The sequence below is a fragment of the Notechis scutatus genome, chromosome 1, assembly GCF_049901735.1.
Source record: "Notechis scutatus isolate UNSWTSFEM ecotype Mainland chromosome 1, rNotScu1.2, whole genome shotgun sequence".
Taxonomy (NCBI): Eukaryota; Metazoa; Chordata; class Lepidosauria; order Squamata; family Elapidae; genus Notechis; species Notechis scutatus.
Window position 1 is genome coordinate 334,725,099 of NC_142009.1, and position 21,131 is coordinate 334,746,229.

Consider the following 21,131-nt stretch of genomic DNA (forward strand, 5'->3'; position numbering starts at 1 on the left):
TTAACAACTGCACTGATTCACTTAACAACTGGGGCAAGAAAAGTCATAAAATGGGGCTAAATTTACTGAACAAATGTTTCGCTTAGCAACAGAAATTTTGGGGCTACCAAAATGGAGGGCTACCAAAATGGAGGGCTACCTGTCGTGTATTATACAGCAATCTAGTATATGGGTCGAGTCCTTTGTTTGTGGTTCCAAACACTTCCTAGTTGTGTAGGACTACAACTGCGGTTATTTCCAACCCAGGAAATCTATCTGCAGGGGAAGCCAATTTAGTCACACATATCCACAAGCGGTTCTCCGAGAGCTGAGTTTGCCAACTTCGAAAATGCGTGGACTTCAATTCCCAGAATTCCCCAGCCAAATGCTATTTCCTTATCACTTACACCAACCGTTTCTTGCTCTGTCTCCTGAACGACTCTGAGTAGCTGTGCTCCATCTTCTATATTTCAGATATTTCAGATATTTGAAGACAGCTGTCGTGCCTTGCATCGTCTTCAACTGTGCTTTCCTATAGCATTCTTTCCAGGTGCTTTATCATTTTTGGCTGTTCTTCCCTGGACATTCTCCAGTTTGTCAATGTTTTTTCCCCCCGAAAATGCGATGCACAAAACTGGGCACCATAGTCTAGGCGTGCTCAAATCAATGTGCTACAGAGAGGCATAATCACTTCTCTTGATTCTGACGTGAGGCTTTTCTTGATGCAGCCTCTTAGGCTAAAAGGCTAGTAGAGGAAGATACTTAAAGTATCCTCAACATATAACCACGATGGAGCCTGCCCATTGTGGTTGTTAATCTGTGATGGTTGTAAATCAGGTCACCCACGTGATCGACCTGATTTTAGGAGGTTTTTTTCCCCCGGTGGCCATTAAATGAATCCTGCAATTATTAAGCAAACTACTGGTTTGCTATGGGCTGCTTTTTGCCAAAAATCAGAAGTAAATGTTGGGTTTGGGCCAAACCATCATGAAATGTGGTCATTTGTCCCTGGGAAGCTGCAAATGGCAGTAAATGCAAGTCAGTTATTGAGCCCCTGACATGCGAGCTGCATGAGAGTGCTGTGTGTGTGTGTGTGTGTGTGAGAGAGGGAGAGGGGGGGGAAGGGAGAGGGGGAGGGAGAGATTGATTGATTTCCAGATTGGAAAGGACCGTCGGAACTTTGAACAGTTGTAAGCAACCCGTCGTAAGTCTAGGATGACCTATACCTTCCTAACGTTCCACAAGCCATACCGATTCATTCTAGAGCAAGGGGCAGCACACTAAATATCTAGCCTTCTGGAAACACATTTTAGAAAATAGACTACTGTTGGGGTGCGCAGCATTTTGAATCTAAACTATCGCAGATTCCACCTTGGGCTCCCCAAATGACTGAAACAGGCCATTTTGCATTTCTTTCAGGGCCCAAAGACAGAATATTTGAATCCGGTTCAATTATGAAATATTTTGCGTATCTCAAAACTGTAGCTGTGATTCGGCCAGTATGATGTAGAGGTTGGGGTGTTAAAATAGAGGTTGAGATGCCCCAAATTTGAATTTTCCCTCTTGTCTGTTTCAAAGTGTTTGTGTGGAAGGGGGAGGGAGAGAAAAGACAGAACCACATGGACTGTTTGATCTCCAGGAAATAAAGAAAGAAAAAAACATGAATTAATATTAGGTAGCAAGAGAAAGCGACTTGAGCTAACACCAGATCTATTTTAAGAATATCAAAGAGATACAACATTATTTCTCTCTCTCCTTTTCATTAATAACAAGAGGAATGCTTAGATGTAGTTGTAATCTACAGCTCGGAACGCAAGCCTGACATTACCTTCTCTGCTCAGTGAACACAATCCACACACCCAACAAACAATCGTTTTGCAAGTTTGAAACCAGCCCTGGGAGAAACACTTTCTCTCTCGTGTCAATTGGATTCTTTTCCTTTGGGATTCCCTGATTATCACCTCCACTGCCAAGCCTGTTTCCCAGCGGAAGCAGATTTGGAAATTAGAATTTGCAGGTGTGAAGAGAGAAACCAGATAAAAGAAAAGTTTGTTCCGTGGTGCCGACTCTCACACAAGAGAACAGCAAAGATCGGGGCTATGCGCTCAGATCTAGCGCCAATTTGCAAAGCCACAGGAACTTACCTGGGTGGCCATCTTGCCGTAATCGATCCATCGCAAGGTGGCAAAATTGGTGGATTCTGCACAGTTGAATCCGTGGTTGAACCCGGCGTGGTAGCCATAAGGAAAAGTAATCATGAATTCACCAGCTTCCTGGGTGATCTGAAAAGAGAGAAGGGAGAAATTTATGTTCCAAGAAGGCGGGAAGCAACGAGAACAAAATTAAATTTTCAGTGACCCGGCTTTCAAAGAGCAGCATTCAATTTATACAAGAGAAATCCACAATATAAACAAATTATCTGTGTACACAAGACATACAGGCAAGACTCGTGTTGATGTGTAAGGAGTGCTTCGTGTATCTTCCATATCGCCTACATATCTTAGCAGAACACAGGATGGCAGAGTTCAAAGGGACCTTAGAGGTCTTCTAGTCCATCCTCTCGCCCAAGCAGGAGACCCTATAGCATTTCAGACAAACGACTGTCCCATCTCTTCTTAAAAGCCTCCAGTGTTGGAGTACCCAAACCTTCTGAAGGCAAGTTGTTCCATTGATTAATTGTTCTCGCTGTCCGGAAATTTCTCCGTAATTCTAGGTTGGGTCTCTCCTGGATACGTTTCCAAGCAAACTTGGCTAACAGGATTATGGAAACCACTGGACCACCGCAAGGCGCTCGATGTGGGGCTGCCCTTGAAGACCATGTAGAAACTTCAACTGGTGCAAAAGGCAGCAGGACAGGGAGTACAGTAAATGGTGCCAGTTATTCGGTGCGTGGAACGTCTCTACTCTGTGAGCTGCACGGGTGGCCAGTGTGCTTCTGAGTTCAATTCAAGATGTGGGTTGTCACCTTCAAAGCCCTTCCTGGCTTGAGTCTGGGTTACTTGAAGCCCTGCCTCTCCCAGACGGTTCTGATCGGTTTGATCAAGTGCAATTGTAATCTCCTCATTGCTGCCCCTTAAGAAAAGGTGCAGGGAAGACAGCAAGGGCTTCAATCCTGAAATGGGTTTGCTCAGTTGCAGTTGCCACAGCAAACAAGCTAAGCCCTCTCCAGAGACCCCCAGCCCATCTCTCTGAGTTGGCGGGAAAGACTTACAACCATTCGAAGTTACAACAACGCTGACAAAAGTGGCTTACAACCGTTTTCCGGACTTACGACTAATGCGGCATCCCCCACGGTCAGGTTATCGAAGTTCAGACGCTCGGCCAATGATTCATATTTATGACGACGGCCGTATCCCTGAGTCACGTGATCACCACTTGCGACCTTCTGACAAGCCGAGTCAACAGGGCAAGTCCGACTTACTTAACAACCATCTGACTAGCTTAACGTCTCCAGGGATTCAGTGAACAATTTGTGGCAAGAAAGGTTATAATGTGGGGCAAAGCTCACTACTGAACTGCCTTGCTTAGCAACGGAAACTTTGGGCTCAATTGTGGTTGTAAATCGAGGACTGCTTGTCCTCCATCACTTCACTCTAAAAATGCAAGGACCCTTTTAAACTGTTAGGAAAAAAAGACTGCAGAGACCTCAACCACCAAGTAGCAAATTCAGTTCCCATTAGGCGAGAAGCAACCTAGAACTAAGGAGGAATTTCCTGACAGTTAGAACAATTAATCAGTGGGTGCTCCAACACTAGAGGTTTCCAAAAAGAGACTGCACGGGCATTTGTCCAAAATGGTATAGGATTTCCTGCTTGAACAGGGGTTGGACTAGAAGACCTCCAAGGTCCCTTCCTACTCTGTTATTCTGTATAAGTCCAGAAGAGAAGGACCAGGGGAGACATGATAGCAGTCTTCCAATATCTCAGGGGCTGCCCCAAAGAAGAGGGAGTCAAGCTATTCTCCAAGGCACCAGAAGGCAGGACAACAAGCAATAAGGATGGAAAGTAATCAAGGAGAGACCCAACCTGTAACTAAGGAGGAATTTCCTGACAGTCAGAACAATTAACTGCTCTTAACAAGGAACAACTTGCCTCCAGAAGTTGTGGGTGTTTCATCACTTGAGGTTTTTAAGAAGAGACTGGACTGCCATCTGTCTAAAATGGTATTGGCTTTCCTGCTTGAGCAGGGGGTTGGACTAGAAGACCTCCTAGGTCCCTTCCAACTCTGTTATCCTGTTTTAATCCACCCAATACCCAAGCCCACATAAACCTCTTTTGATTCACCGATATATGAAGCCAACGACTGACTAAGGTAGGTACTGAAGGAAGCTAAGGGAGAGGAGCAGACAGGAGACTATCAACCCAATGTTAAAGAGAATGGAACAGGCAGGTTTCTGTAAGCTTTGATTTTCAACTTCCTTATCACAGAATGAGTTTATCTCTGCTGCTAGTGCTTTGAGTAAAATCCTAGGCATGCGCGCTCCAAATGCTGCTAACAAGCTCTACACAGAACTGAGCTGCAGCAAATTCAACATTTATCTGTGGGAAAAAGGCGATCAAAAAGTAGACAAGCATTATAGCTTCAATCACATATAAAGTCCTGTACATACACTCTTCTTTTAGATTTCTTTGTACATTCTTCTCTTTCTCCCAAACATTTCCCCTCTCTTTGTTTGGATTTACCCATGGGAGGGGTCTAAATCCAAAATACCAAAGAGGACATCAAGACTAAGACAAATATCCCCAGAACGAGATGAAAGAGAAAGGATGTCAAGAACCTAAGGCGCCATTTACAACGACACTAAATTCACACATCACTTGAGAGCGGAAACCCATTTTTCTCATCACGGTAAATGTCACTGGATCGGAAATATATGGGAAAATGGGATTCTTATTTATTATGAGACTCGGCAAGCAAGGTTTAAAATATTTAGCTTTGCAGACATTTTCAAGAATAAACAAATTTCTCATTACGTTCTGTAGACTGAAGTGGAGGACATACAAAGTTAGCATAGCATAGAAATGAATGAATGAACGAATGAAAGAGAAAAGAAAGAGAAAGAAAAGAAAGAAAGAAAGGAAGGAAGGAAGGAAGGAAGGAAGGAAGGAAGGAAGGAAGGAAGGAAGGAAGGAAGGAAGGAAGAAAGAAAGAAAGAAAGAAAGAAAGGAAGAAAGGAGGGAGGCTTTTCAAAATTCCCTTGCAAAAATGGAAATACCTTTGAGCTAATGCTTGTTCAATTTATCTATATGCAAGGGAGTCCTCGATTTACAACTATTCACTTAGTGACCATTCAAAGTTACAATGGCATTGAAAAAAAGGGACTTATGACCATTTTTCACAGTTATGACCTTCGTAGCATCCTCATGGTCACCTGATCAAAATTCAAATACTTGGCAACTGAGTGATATTTATGACGGCTGCAATGTCTCCTCGGGGTCATGTGATCCCCTTTTACGACCTTCTGACAAGCAGAGTCAATGGGGAAGCCAGATTCACTTAACAAACGTGTTACTCACTTAACAAGTGCAGTGATTCACTTAACAACTGGGGCAAGACAGGTTGTAAAGTGGGTCAAAACTCACTTAACAAATGTCTTGCTTAGCAACAGGAAGTTTGGGTTCAATTGTGGTTGTAAGGCGAGGACGACCTGTATACATACACAAATCTTATGCATGGATGGATAAATATATAAGAAACATTATATATGACATTAAACACGTGTGATCTAGGAAAGTGTTGTGTGTGCTTGGATACCGACAATGCTGTTTGTTGGATGACAACCTGAATAATTTTACAGCAAGACAAGACTTCATGATGAAAGAAAGCCAATGGATCTGAAAATTATGGTATCAAAAAGTAACCTTTTGCAATGATGAAAAACTAAAGCCAGCAAATGAATATATCATTGTAGGATGTTCACCAAAGATGAGGAAACGAAATACATAAATTTTCAGATGTATGCTGACCAAAAAGTAGCAATAGTTGTGAAAAAAGAAAGTTTACTGAATGAAGCAAAACTGGTTATGTATTAAGAGCAGGGGTGTCCAACCTTGGCTCCTTTAAGACTTGTGGACTTCAACTCCCAGGATTTCCTGGGGGATTCTGGGAGTTGAGGTCCACAAGTCTTAAAGTGGCCAAGGTTGGACACCCCTGGGTCACACCACTGTTAAAGACAATCATACCAATGCTTATCTTCATCACCAGCCAAAGAACGGATCTGTTCTAAAGCCATTCCTGTCAACCATGCCCCACCGATAAATTAGAAAAATGCTTCAGCTGATGGGAGAGACCAGCAATAACTAAAGCCAACGCCCACTGCCTCTCGCAACAACGAAAGGCAATTTACTGACTTCTGCAAAGGCTTCTCAGGCTAAATGGAGAAATTGACAGGCGATCGCAGAAATACACATTTTTAATTATTACAAAGCTGGACTATTGATCCGGGTTCTTTGGAGGAGTAAATACTCTTTTATTTATACAGATTTATAAATACCCGGGTATTTGTCCTGTTTAAAGCTTGCCAGGAAGTTCTACAAACGGATTTTCCAGATGGCATTTTGCAAGGAAAGATAAAAACTGGGGCAGCCTTACTCTCCTTCGATTGGAAAAGGGCGTTGGTACTTACCTGATACGCCCGTTCTCTGTGAGCTGTTCAAAGCATCCAGAAGTGGGAGGTGCTTCAGTCTCTTCTGGAAAGGCTGGGCTTAAAACTCCGGGACGCTCCTCCTCCTCCACGGGACACCTCCTCAGCGTCCCCCAGTTTTGCGAAGACCGAGTGCCAAAGTCCGGGACTCATCAACTAATCTAGATCCCTGACTGGAACGGAACCCCACCAGACGGAAAAGAAATGGGTGGGGCTGGATGCTCTTCACAGCTCACAGAGAACGGGCGTATCAGGTAAGTACCAATGCCCTTTCTCCCATGAGCTGTTCAGAGCATCCAGAAGTGGGACATACCAAAGCTTGGCCTGTCCTTAGGGAGGGACTCCGTCTGGATCGAAATCCACTCCTAAACTCTGTGGACCCTCTGCAGGACTCTTCTGCCAAATGAAGCGTCCGCTGAGGCATAGACATCAATTTTATAATTTCTGACAAAGGGAGATGGTGAAGCCCAAGTTGCCGCTCTGCAAATTTCGTCCATGGAAGCCCGTGTGGCCCATGCTGCTGATGTTGCCGCACTCCTTGTTGAGTGGGCTGCAATGCCCTTAGGAACTGAGATGGATTGGCATTCGTAACTTTTAGCTGTGGTGGCTCTCAACCATCTACCGATGGTCGTCGATGACACCTTTTGCCCTAAAGTGGATGGGTTGAAGGATAGGAATAGAGCCTCAGATTTTCGAAATGCCGCCGTGCGGTCTAGATAGATGCTTAAGGCCCTTCGAACGTCAAGTCGATGCCATTGATGCTCCAGTCTATGAGATGGTTTCGGACAAAAATTTGGAAGGACCAACTCCTGCGCTCTGTGGAAGGCTGAATTTACTTTAGGATTGAACGATGGATCCAATCGGAGAATCACTCTGTCCGCATGAAACACGCACAGGTCCTTTCTCATTGACAATGCTGCCAATTCGGAAATTCTCCTAGCTGATGTGATTGCAATTAGGAAGGCCACCTTATATGTCAGGAATTTAAGACTAGTGGTTCTTAAAGGCTCGAACGGGCCAGTTATAAGTGCGGTTAACACCTTGTTGAGGTCCCAGGTGGGACAGCGGTGAATTACAGGAGATCGTAAGTTTGCAGCACCCTTAAGAAAGCTGCGGACATGTGGATGGTGCGCTATGGACCGGAGGTCACCCCAGGCTATCACCGAGGCTAAAGCCGCTACCTGTCTGCGTAAAGTATTTGGAGATATGCCCTTGGTCAACCCCTCCTGTAAAAAGGCCAATAATTGTCCTATTGATGGGGCAGTTGGGTCGATCTTAGACCCCTGGCACCAGCGACAGAAGGCGGACCACATGGCCTCGTATATATGATTTGTTGAGGACCGTCTGGATGCTTGAATGGTGGCAATAGCATCCTCTGAAATCTGTTGGGCCCTTAAACGGCTCCGCTCAACCTCCATACGGCTAGACTGAGCCATTGTGGGTTTGGGTGAAGTATCGGCCCTTGGGAGAGGGAAACCTTCGACGGTGGAATTTTCCAAGGTTGTTCTCTCAACAGGTCCTGTAAATCTGCGGACCACGTTCGCCTGGGCCAGTAAGGGGCGACCAATATCAATTCCGTTCGTTCCTCCAATAACTTCTGGATCAACCTGGGTATTACCGGGAGTGGAGGAAACGCATATATAAGTCTGGGAGGCCACTGACATCGCAGGGCATTGATGGCCTCTGCTCTCTGAGTCGGGTACCTTGACATATACCGGGGCAATTGGGCGTTGAGAGGAGAGGCAAATAGATCGATCACCGGTTGCCCAAACCTCCGCATTGCTTCCTGGAAGACAGACGGGTGTAGGCGCCACTCTGCCTGATCTATCGTGGCCCTGTTGAGCCAGTCCGCTTGTGTGTTTAAGGCCCCTGCTATGTGTTCTGCCTTGAGCGAAAACAGATTGGCCTCGGCCCACTTTAACAACTTGGCCATCTCCAGCATCAGAAGTTTGGAATGAGTACCCCCACTGTCTGTTTACGTGGGCCTTGGTTGTGATATTGTCTGTCAAGACCAGAACGTGGCGTGATTGGAAAAGGGGTAGAAAACTGCGTAAGGCCAGGTGAACTGCTCGCAGCTCCAACAGGTTGATGCTTTGTGATTGTTCGGAAATAGTCCAACTTCCCTGCGCAGTGTGGGATTGGAAGTGAGCTCCCCATCCTACCAGGCTGGCATCGGTTGTGATCGTTGCCCTGTAAGGTTCCTTGAAAGGACACCCCTTGTTTATCGTTTTTTCCGACCACCAGCGGAGCGATCAGAGAACATTGTGCGGTACCTTTATCCGGACGTTGGAAGTGGCTCTTCCGGATCGCTGGAAAGGTAGCAGGAACCACTGCAGCTCTCTAGAATGGAATCGAGCCCAAGGCACAATGGAAATACAAGAAATCAGTTTCCCTAACAGTTGAGACAGCACTGCCAGGGAAACCCTCTTTAAGGCTCTGATCTCTCTGGCCAAAGAGCTGGATACTGTTTAACCTGTCCTGAGAGAGAAAGACCTTGCCCTCCCCGGTATCTATCACTGCCCCTAAATGAACTAACCTAGTTGAGGGGATCAAATGGCTTTTATCCCAATTTATGGAAAAGCCGTGACCCTGAAGGGTCTCCAGAGTAATCTTGGTATCCAATTTTGCTTGATGTCTGGAAGATGACAAAATTAAAATATCATCCAGATAACATTGTAAGCGAATAGATTTGATCCTGAGTGAGGCAGCCAAAGCCGCGAAGACCTTGGTAAAAGTCCTAGGGGGCGAAGCCAGACCGAATGGTAGGGCGATATATTTGTAGTGCCGATCACAATAGCAAAATCTAAGATATTTGTAGTGAGCAGGTCTAATTGGTATGTGTAGATAAGCCTCTGTCAGATCTATGGAGGTCAGGACATCGTTCTCTCTGATGCTGAGCAGAATGGACTGGAGAGTAGTCATCTTGAATTTTCGATAAACCAATGATCTGTTCAGACGTTTGAGGTCCAGAATTGCCCTCCAGCCCCCCGAACTCTTTGGGACCACAAACAATAGAGAGTAACAGCCTTGACCCCGCTGTTCAGATGGGACCTCTCTAATGGCCCAAATATGTAGAAGATGATTGATAGCCTCCTGCATCAACGCTCTCTTAATGGGGTCCATGGACCTAGGGCTCCTAATGAAAAAGTTCGGGGAGAGGATTGAAACTCTAGCGCCAAACCAAACCTAATAGTGTCCTTGACCCACGCATCAGAGGTGGAGCTGTCCCATTGATCAGCAAACAATTTTAGCCGCTCTCCAATGGGAACTGCTGTCAAGGACTCACTTGGGGCGACGAAAAAATCGGCCTCCAGTGCCTCTGGGGTTTCTTCTGTTTTGGCCTCCCCGCTGACCTCTATCGGAAGATTCAGACCTATCCTGTCTAAAACTGGGCCTGTAGCCTGATGTTCTCTGAGATCTGGGAACGTATGGGCCTTGATAGTAGGGCCGAAAGGAACCCCTTCGAAACGACTGGGGCGTTCTGTTTTCAGACCTCCGAAAAAGAGGGGGAAGCACTTTTTTCTTGTTTCTATTCTCTATAAGGAGGGGCTCCAAGACACTCCCAAATAATTTATCCCCCGATATTGGGGCTGATGCCAACTTGCATTTATGCTTGGTATCCGCCTGCCAATGCATGAGCCATAGCAGTCCCCGTGCTGATACGTGAGATGCTATGGCCCTAGATGAGAATTTGACTGCATTAAATGTGGTGTCGGCGGAGAATTCTGCTGCTGCAATAATTTTAGCTATGTCCTGGTGGGCTCTGACATTTGACGCCGGCAATATATCCCTCAAGTGGAACAGCCATCGGAGGGAGGACCGTGTAAAAAAGGACGCCGCTGTAGCTGCCCTAATGGCCCAGGCGTCAGAAACGTGCACCCTACGGAGTGCCAACTCTGCTCTCTTTTCCTCCGGTCTCAGGGCTTCCTCGGCCTCGTTGGGAAAGGTTGAAGAAGAGGCCAGTGCCACAATGGGCTCATCCACCTCCGGCGTTTTGAGAAAATTTGAAAACTCTGGTGCCAAATTATAATATCGTTTATCGTACCCTGTTGGGGCTGGGTATGATGCTGCTGATGCCCATTGATTTTGTACTAATTCAGCAAACATACAGGAATAGTTTCCGCCTCATTAGCCGGTTGTGAGAATATTAGATCCTAGGATTCGTCCTGAGACCCTGTTGACAATGGATGAGGGTTTGATGTGCCTAGTTTAGCGGTGTTCTTTGCCTTGAACAGTAAGGATTTAAAGAGGTGCAGGCGAAAAAGGCCAGAAAAGGTAGGTTGGTCCGGAATAAGGCCTTCGTCGTCTGACATTCCCCGTTCTAGCGGGTCAGCCTCTGAAAACCCCAAGTCCATCTGATGGATCGACCTCCCCTCCATGGGAACATCCTGATCCTCAAAGTCCACCCGAAGACCCTGGGCTGGTATGTTAGGAATATTGGGGAATATCTGAGTTTGATGTTGTCCGATATGCGCAAAGGATCGAGCGGACAGGGATCCCGCATCCGAAGCGGCCGAGAAGTGTCTGGTCCTGATAGATTGCTGAACTCCAGCCGCAATGGCCCTTTGAATCGCCATCTCCATCCATTGCCTCATTTCGATGGGGATAGTCTCAGGTAATCCCTCCTCCTGTCTTAGGCCGGCGACCGTAGGGATGAATGATGCCTCTGGGATTAGCCGGGCAGTGGCTCACCGGAGGAGATGTGCCTATGGGAGGTTGTCCAGAAACAGCCTGCCTGGGCTGGGTAGATAAGTCCAAGGGCCCCATCAATGGGCTTGGGTTCTGATCAGATTATTGTGTCATAGCCATCTTGTCTGCCTCCCTGGCTCGTTTCTGCAATTGCCTTTCCAAAGCTAGGTGCCGTCTATGGGCATCCTTATCCGCCGCCTTAGAGGCCTTTTTGGGGCCCACTGGCTTATCTCAGGACTTATTTGACTTGGAGCGGAAAGCGTTGTCACCTTCCATTGTGGATGACTGATTATCTTGCCTCTGACTTTAATTTTTAATTAATTAATTTTTTAAAAAATATTATTATTAATATTTGTACTTTGGGGTGATGCCTTCCCCTGTGGTTGAAAGTAGAACGCTCCTCCAGGAGAGTAAGTCTATATATATATATCTATATATATACACGCCCATATACATATACATGTGCCTATATCTATATGTAAAACTGTGCGTATGGTAAACAGTATCTAAGGGTCCCCAACAAGGGAAACCCCCAAGCGCTCCAAACAAGAACTTTCTGGATCCCTGGTCCCCAACAAGGGAAACCAGCTATACAGGATCTGAGGTGGATTCTTTCCTGTCAAAACAAAACGTCCCGCTGTTTAAAATGGCACTTGCGGCTTCACTCCAAAGAAATGATCCCAAGGCAATTGCAAGGAAATTCCTGTTTAATGACTAGCCTGGCTATCCAACGTCGGCCAGACAATGGAAAGCTAAACCCAGGGAGAACGAAGTGGGAAGGTACTGCCCCGGTCCCCAAAAAGGGAAACCAGCGGGGAATGGCGCCTGTGATATTTAGGCACGAACTTGAGCCAGCCGTTGAAAAAGGCGGGAAGCCAGAATCTCCGCTGCTAATGTCTGAGAATTTTAATGAGCCGCTGCTGCTGAGGCTTTAACTTGTGAGTTAAATGCTCCTGTCAGACAAAACAGCAAGGCGAAGTGAGCCTCGGCTGCGAACGCTCCGCTACGATTGCAGAGAAGACGATTGGAAAGTTAGATAAGGTAATTGCCTGAGGCGGTCGCCTCAGGCTGCCCCGGCATGGCAGGCTCCGCTAGTTACAATGAAACTGTTTTTTAAACTGATCGAGGCAACCTAATAGAGGCACAAGCCTGAAAAAAGCCAAATTAAATGGGGAAGATTTTTACAAGCCGAAATAACCGGACAGCAAACCTGAATCAGAAAACCGTTCCAGTCAGGGAGGGCACAACCTCTTACCACGAAGGCTGAGCTAAAACTGGGGGATGCTGAGGAGGTGTCCCGTGGAGGAGGAGGAGTGTCCCGGAGTTTTAAGCCCAGCCTTTCCAGAAGAGACTGAAGCACCTCCCACTTCTGGATGCTCTGAACAGCTCATGGGAGAACAAACGACGCAAGACTCCACGAAGGGGAATCTTCCATTGGTTCACAAAATGTGAGATCCCGCATAGTTCTGTGCATGTCTAGATTTGTACTCGTGTCACATCTCTTGTGGGAGCTGCACTGGCTGACAATTTGCTTCCAGGTCCATCTCAAGGTGATGGTTGTCACCTTTAAAGCCCTATGTGGCTTAGGGTTAGGTGATTTAAGGGCCGTCTACCTGACCCACTAGAGCAGGGAGGCAAATGTTATGGGTCCTTTCTCTTAAGGAGGTTCACCTGGTAGGACCAAAAGAAAGGGCCTCGTCTGTGGTGGCTCCCTCCCCGTGGAACATCATCCCTATGGAGATAAGATTGGAAATAAGAGGTTATGAGTGCCCTATCTTAAGGAATAGAAAAAATAGGACAGGGCAGGACAGGACAGGACAGGGCAGGGCAGGACAGGACAGGACAGAATAGAATAGAATAGAATAGAATAGAATAGAATAGAATAGAATAGAATAGAATAGAATAGTTGGAAGGGACCTTGGAGGTCTTCTAGTCCAACCCCCTTCTTAGGTAGGAAACCCTACATCATTTCAGACAAATGGTTATCCAACATCTTCTTAAAAACTTCCAGTGTCGGAGCATTCACAACTTCTGGAGGTAAGTTGTTCCACTCATTAATTGTTCTGTCAGGGAATTTCTTAGTTCTAATTGCTTTTCTCCTTGATTCGTTTCCATCCATTGCTTCTTGTCCACCTGGTGGGACTAAGAAGAAGGGCTTTCTTTGTGGGGGCTCCCTCCCCATGGAACATCATCCCTCTGGAGATAAGATTGGAAAGAAGATGTTATGGGTCCCCTGTCTTAAGGCGGCCTACTTGGTAGCACCAAAAAGAAGGGCCTTCTCTGTGGTGGCTCCCCATGGAACATCATCCCTATGGAGATAAGATTGGAAAGAAGATGTTATGGGTCCCCTATCTTAAGGCGGCCTACTTGGTAGCACCAAGAAGAAGGGCCTTCTCTGTATTGGTGTTTTGATACAACAGTTCATTGAGCGACTGTTCCAAGTTTACAACGGCACTGAAAAAAAAATGACTTAGGGCCATTTTTCACATGACCGTTGCAGCATCCTCACGGTCACTTGATCCAAATTCGGACACGGGGCACCTGGCTCATATTTATGACGGTTGCAATGTCCCAGGGTCATGTGATCACTTTTCGCGACTTTCCAGCAAGCAAAGTCAACGGGAAGAAGCCAGACGCACTGAACCATTGCAGTGATCCGTTTAACAGCTTGTGACAAGAAAGGTCATCAAATGTGGTGGAATTCACTTAATGACTGTCTCGCTTAGCAACAGGGATTTGGGGCTCGATTGGGGGTTGTAAGTCGAGGACTCCCTGTGTTGTCACCAGGGGGATGTGGGGGGTTATTGAAATTTGTAGCTGGGTTTGATTTCTGTAAGCCTCCCGAGTCACCATGACCGAGTTGGGCGGCCATTTCAATGTCCTTAGTAAATACTAAATTAACACCCGCTTTTCCCTCCACCGAAAAGGGTCGAGATTTAGCAACGTTCTGAGCCTCCTTCTCCACATTTGATTTTCAAGTGAAGTCTGTGACAGACTCCAAAAAAGGGGGCATTTTTTTTTTTTTTTTGGCCTGATTTTCTTCACATTCTACCCAATGTCGCAGCTGACCAAAACTGACTTCCTGTAACGAATCCAGTGTCAGGGAGGGGGATAAAAGCAGCCCTACGGAAAAGCCCTAATGGAGAAAATTGAGCCCCTTCTCTGGCGTGCGGGTGAGTCAAAGGAATCTTATCTTCATATTCTTCCCTGCTGTGAAGGCTCCTCCTTTCAAGGCTACTTAATGCCATTTACTCAGAGGACACAAAAAACATCCTTTTATTTATTTTTATTTTTTTTATTTTAAGGAGAGTGGAAGGACAGGCTGAAAGAAGGCAAGGAAGACAAAGGGGGAATTAGGCATATATGAGAAAACCATTCAGAAATGCTTAGAGCACCGGGGACTAAAAGGGTATTTCTTCCTCGACTCCCCCTGACAGCTTTAATATGGAGACAGAATGATTTCTGGCTTGTTTTTTTTTTTTAAACAGCCGTCCGGTGTCCTTCATCTTCCAGTCTACCTTAAATAAGGCAGCTGCTGAAAGCACTGCATTAGCCGTTGATTTGCTATCAGGTCAATGCAAGGTTTTTATATTCAACTATATGGCTCTAAACGACCTGAGGAAAATAACATCAATCTATCAAAGGCATCGTGATCAGATCCCTCCTTATTTTTCCCCCATCATGGCAGGTGGATCCTGGTCAGGCTACCGGTTGCTCTCCAGATGCTTTGGACTACAGGGCCCACTGGCTGGGCAGGATGGGCCTTACGCAGATGCAAGGGTTGCCTTCTATGGAGAAGCACCATGGAGCCTTCCTCCCCAGAAAGGAATGAATGTGACAAACAGAAGGAATATTTGGTATTTCTTAGGGTTGGGTAACTTATTTATACTTATCCTGCTTTATTATTTTTTTATAAACAATTCAAGATATCAAACATACAGTAATAGCCCTTCTCCACAACTCTGTGAAATGAGTTGGGCTAAGGGAGGGAGAGCTGGAGCATTTGACTGGGTGGAAATCTTAACCCCAAGAATGAAGTGAGCAATGTTACATCGCACCCAAAGATGAAATAGATCCCTAATGAAATCCACCCAATGGATGAACGCACAATGTAAATTCTTGAAACCTCAGCAATAGTGCAAAAGCCCCTCACATCAATCAAAAGCTAACAAAGGAGCAACACAAGTCAAGCCCTCCCGAACATGGTTAAGTCAACCAAAAGATCGAGCAGACCCGGAAAATAAAAAAAACAGGAGTCAAGTATGCAACCGTCACTATGTAGGACAAACAGGCAGAAGACTAGCAGAGGGCATCCCTGAACACCAAATAGCGGTCAGAAAACACACTGAAAGTGCCTTAATTGCATGACACGGGGTCAGACTTCGCCATAGGTTTAATTGGGAAACAGTGAGCATCCCAGACAAAACCATGTCTAAAAATACTAGAGAATTACACTCAGATAAATCGGCCATCAACAGACACATAGAGATAAACAATATCTACACACCGTTCAAAAGAGATGGTCAAAAAGCCAAAGAGGAAACAAAAAATAACCCAAACACCTCCCTGCCAGCAATCAGCTGCCAGATAAGCAAAGATTAATACTAAGTTTAATATTAAACCAACAATCAAGCAATAAACAATACCCCAATCCAGGAACTACCAACTCAGACAAACAATAGTAAATAGTAGACAGCAGCCTAATCAAGGGATCAACAAGAAAGCTTGCCACAACATTGACAGGGCAACCACTAGTATATAAACAAAGACTGAATTCCACTCCCTTCTAACACTGATAATGTTACCTAGTTGGGTCATGAAACATCTCCAAGAAAACACCCAAGCTCAGAAAGAGCACCTAGGACCCCACACCCCTCCTCTCTGCAAACCCACTCCCTCCTAGCACTGATGACATTCCCTAGTTGGGTCATGAAACATCTGTAGGAAAACAGCCAAGCTCAGAGAGCACCAAGCACCCCCCTCACTTCAACCCTGAGCTGTGAATATTCTTTTTTTCTTTCTTTTGAACAATAAAAAGTGCTGCGTTTAGCACATGTGTTTTGTCTCCCTCCTCTGCCCTTTTCGCCTTAATCTTCCATGTAAATATGTTCCTCCAACATCGACAGTTAACCCATGGATGGGAAGGTGAAACCAGAAACCAGGGGGACAAGATTGAGTTATGCAGGGGAAATTTAAAAAACAAAACAAAAAACCACCTCCTGTAATCACAACAGTTTAATTCAGATGCCGGATCTCTTCCCGAGCCACCTGTACGAACAGCCTGCGCTGAGCCACCCGAACCAGAGTTTTCTTGCATTCCATCTGCTCACCCAGCTGGAGGCTTGGGGGTGAACCAAGCCACCATTTGCATATTTGCAAAACTGGGATGGGAAGTTCATTATTTAGGTAGCTGAGCGAGCCCTAGCTTTGAAAACTCTTGGTGCAGGAAGTGCTTTTACATATATATATAGAGAGAGACAGCTCCCTCCTCCCAAGCATAAGGTTTGGTTTACAATAACAAAGTCAAGATGTAGAAATGTGTACCTGGAGATACAGTTATATTTAGCAACGCATTATTGTCTCGTTGCCAGAGCTTGTAACTTAGCTCTCGGTGAGATGAGGGTGAGGGGAGACAGATAGCAACAGCACTTAACACTTATATATACTGTTTCGCTGTGCTTTACAGGCCTCTCCTAAGCGGTTTACACAGTCAGCCTGTTGCCCCTCAACAATGTGGGTCCTCATTTTACCGACCTCGGGAGGGGGAAAGGCTGACTCCACCTTGAGCCGGTCAGGATCGAACTGCTGGCAGTGGACAGAGTTACCCTGCAATACTGCATTCTAACCAACGAGCCACCCTCATTTAAACCAGAATCCCCCAACCTTTCTGGGTTGGTAGCCCAGAGTGAGACGGGGGGGGGGAGGGGAAGAGGGGATGGCTTTGTGGGTGAGGCAGGAGGATATGCGCGCACATGTGCAACTACTTGTTGCTCACGCAGATGGAGCCGTGAGTGCCCGCAACATCTGCACGGGTGGGGCCATGAGCCCCTGCAATGCTCCCAGGGCCCAGTTGTGAATAGGCTGTGGCCCAAAGGTTGGGGGCTCCCAATTTAAACCACGGCTACCCAAGCTTGGCAACTTTTAAGACTTGTGGACTTCAACTGGCAGCCTTCCGGGGTCACGTGATCGCCATTTGCAACTCTCCAGCCAGCTTCCAACAATCAATCTTTGGGGAAACCATATGATTCAGTTAACAACCATGCAATTCACTTAACAACTGTGGTAAAAATGTTGTAAAACTGGGTGCAATCAGATGATGTCTCGCTTAACAACCATACCACTTAACAATACATTTTCCGGTCCCTGTTGTGAGTGTGACCCCAGGGTCCCAGAGGCTTCTGTGACTTTTTTCCTTCCTGCTCCTCCCTTGGAAAGGAGAACTTTCTCAGGATCAGCAGGAGGTTTCCTGCAAACGGTCTGGGTACCTACCCGGTCAAAAGGGATGCTGTATTTTTTCAAGATGGAAGGTGAAATGAGGGTCATCTTGTGTCGCAGGAAGGCATCGCATCCCTGAGAGCTCCCAGGAAAAAACCCTACAAAAGGAAGAGGGGGGAAAAACAACAACAGTTAAGTATCACCAGGTCTCAAGAAATACCACACCTGCAATCTCCTTGGCCAACAAAAATAAAGTGGCGAATAATCTTAAAGGTTGCTGGGTAGGCGAGGAACACGTTTTTCTAGCATGCACAAGTTGTGAAAGGTGCACCACAAAGAGGTTCCCAGATCAGACTTCAAAGCCAGACAAGCATTTTTCACTCTCTAAAGAAACAAGCAGAAAGTAGGCATTTCTCTCCCCCTCCCCATAATGTGTCCCTTTCCACAGATGCTGGTAAAAGGAAAGCTTCAGCTGATTTGTCAGCATCAAAAATAATTATTTTCCTTTGGAAAACAGTTACAGGTAGTTTATTTAGGATGGTTGCGGTGTCCCCTCTGGGTCACGTGATCTTCTGACAAGCAAAAGTCAATGGGGAAGCCAGATTCACTTAACAACTGGGGTTGCTAACTTAACAACTGCAGTGGTTGTTTAATGGAGAAATCTCAGTCATCCAGGTCATGGTTGTCATAAAGGTGCTTTTTTTAAAAAAAAACCTGCAAGGACTCTAAAAAGGATGCAAATGACCAGCTGTCTGCGAGGAGTATAAATCCTTCCATTCCCCACCATTCAGTTGGAGCTGAAGAAGCTCCTTGGACGAGAAGTGAAACGTCTTCAAAGAAAAACCAGAAAGTCCAGTTGCCTCTTTGAAAAAAAGCACCTTTGGGACATATTGCAGTGGTTCACTTAGCAACGGCGGGGCAAATGAGGCAAAACGCACTTAAGAATCATTTTGCTTATCAACAGAAAGGTTGGGCTCCATTGCGGTCGTTAAGTCCAGGACTACCTGCGCGCAATTTTTGCAACATAGAAATGCCGTTGCCACACTTGGCAGCTCTTTTAAGCTAAATATGCACCTTTAAATTTAATCTATTGTAAATTTATTTCAACACCAGTGAACCTGGTACTTACACTGCAGATAAAAAGGGGTGTGTCGACTACGTTAAGGGGGACGTTTGCCTGGGTTCCTGATTTTAGGTTTATATGCCTTAGGGCAGCCTGTGGACCAAAACTCAGGTACAATGTAGAAATATTTTTAACATGCCCCTATTATGAAATAAAAGTGCTTAATAAAAGCCAGTGCTTTTATTATGTTGAAATGTGTTAAAAGGCACTCTGTTCATCGCGCGAGGTACGAGGTTGAAATCTGGACTGTTCTCGCAATATATATATATATATATTTCCCTTGCTCGATCAAGCAAACCCCTTTTGCCAACATTTTTATTATCACGGCAGCTGTGTGGCATCCATGCAAATGAATTACAAGAAGCCGAGCAAGTGAGTTTCACTGCAGCCTTGGTATTATTTGTTCGCTATCCTTCTGCGTTTGTCGAGGTCTATGGAAATGAAATGCTTTTCACACTGATGATAAGGCAGGCAAGCGGCCAAAACCCAGCCTTAGCTCTTCATGCTGAACACAGATTTTTTTTTAAAAAAAAAAAAAAAAATCTGTTGTGCAGGACACAACAAATTCGCTTTGAATCGCACAATTGTAGAGTTGGGAAACTGGCTATTATTCAATGGAGGACATCCCTTTGGCCCTAGCCCTCAACGAGGTCGATAAGGGGAAAGAGTCCAAGGTTTATCGTCCCTACAATTCTCTCCCTCCTGAATCAACCGTCCCAACAAGCCCACAAAATGGATTGCAAATGCCTAGAAGATTCCCCCACTTGGGTTCTCCAGCAAGAGACTCTGTGGCTTGGAGACCCTGGGCGTTTGAGTGGACCACTGGGGGGGTAGGACTCTGCACGTCGTTTTCCTAGAATCATAGGGCTGGAAGGGACCTCAGAGATCCTTTAGTACAACCCTTTGCCCAAGGGAGGAATCTTTATACTATCCCAGACAAAATATTTGTCCAATCTTTTATTGAACATCTCCAGCAATGGAGAAGGTCCTTCCATTAATTCTAAGTTCTGTCAGGAAATTCCTCCTGAGTTCCAGGTTGCTTCTCTCCTTGATCAGTTTCCATCCGTTGCTTCTTCTCCTTCCCTCAGATGCTTTGGAGAATAGCTGGACTCCCTCTTCTCTGGGGCAGTTCCCTCAAATAGAGGTAGTCCAACATACGACCACAACCGAGCCCAAAATTTATGCTGTTGAGTGAGAAATTTATTAAGAGAGTTTTGCCCTATTTGACGATTTTTCTTGTCCTAGTTGTTAAGTGAATCGCTGCAGCTGTTATATTAGTGACATGGTTGTTAAGGCAGTCTGGTTTCCTCACTGACTTTGCTTGTCAGAAGGTCACAAAAGGGGATCACATGACTCCGTGACACTGCAACCGTCATCAATGTGAGTCAGTTGTCAAGCATCTGAATGTCAATCACGTGACCATGGGGATTCTGCAATGGTCCTAAGTGTGAAAAATGGCCATAAGTCATCTTTTTCAGTGCCGTCGTAACTTTGAACGGTCACTAAATGAACTGTTGTAAGTCAAGGAATACCTGTACTGGAAGACTGCAGCCACATCAGCCCCAATGTCCTTCTCCTCATTAAACCAGATGTACCCAGTTCCTACAACGATTCATGGCTTGTTTGCCTCCAGACCCTTAAGCACCTATGTGGCTTTTCTCTGCCCTCTAGGGCAGGGCTGTCAAACTTGATTTTATTGAGGGATGCATCAGGGTTGTGTTTGACTTGGGGGCGGGGGGTGTGGCCAGCTCGGCATCACTCGTGTTGGGGGATCTGTGGTGGCCCGAGCGCTTTGCCAGCGAAAACGGGCTCCCACGCTCAGTTTTTGGCTATGACTGCCTCCTGCAACCCTCTGCCGGGGAAAACCTAGCTCTGGAGAGCCACCTGCAGCCTTCCCGAGCTCCATTTTCGGTGGCAGAGGCACCGCAGGCCGGTCCTTCGCTGTTTCCAGGGTGGCCCCATGGGACAGGGGAGACACACGCTCCCCCTGGGCCAGATCTGGGCCCCCCGACCTTGAGTTTTGACACCCCTGTTCTAGGGTCTCAAGCATCAAACTCTGCTAGATCGGAAGATAGCAAAGATAGTCCTTCAATCTGATCTGGCAGGAAAGGTCTAGCATTTTTCACGGGGTATAAGACAGACCCCAATTCTGATCCAGACGGTAAAGATTACCTCCCATGCTCATGTTGCTTTGAGCTGTTGTCGTAGGAGAGCTGTGTTAATCCATGGTGACAAACATTATTAGAAAAAGTGCATCTTGGG

The 21,131-nt window shown here is 46.0% G+C and overlaps 1 protein-coding gene across 2 annotated transcripts in view; it reads right to left on the reverse strand.

Moving 5' to 3' along the window:
- KDM4B (lysine demethylase 4B) overlaps window positions 1-21,131 on the reverse strand; it is a 239,305-nt gene that overhangs the window by 125,567 nt on the left and 92,607 nt on the right. For both annotated transcript variants that reach the window (XM_087952780.1, XM_087952779.1), the window contains exons 8-9: window positions 17,801-17,904; window positions 2,124-2,261 (exon numbers count right to left, since the gene is read on the reverse strand). In XM_087952780.1, the coding sequence (XP_087808906.1) occupies window positions 2,124-2,261; window positions 17,801-17,904 (242 nt within the window). The remainder of the gene's footprint in view (window positions 1-2,123; window positions 2,262-17,800; window positions 17,905-21,131) is intronic.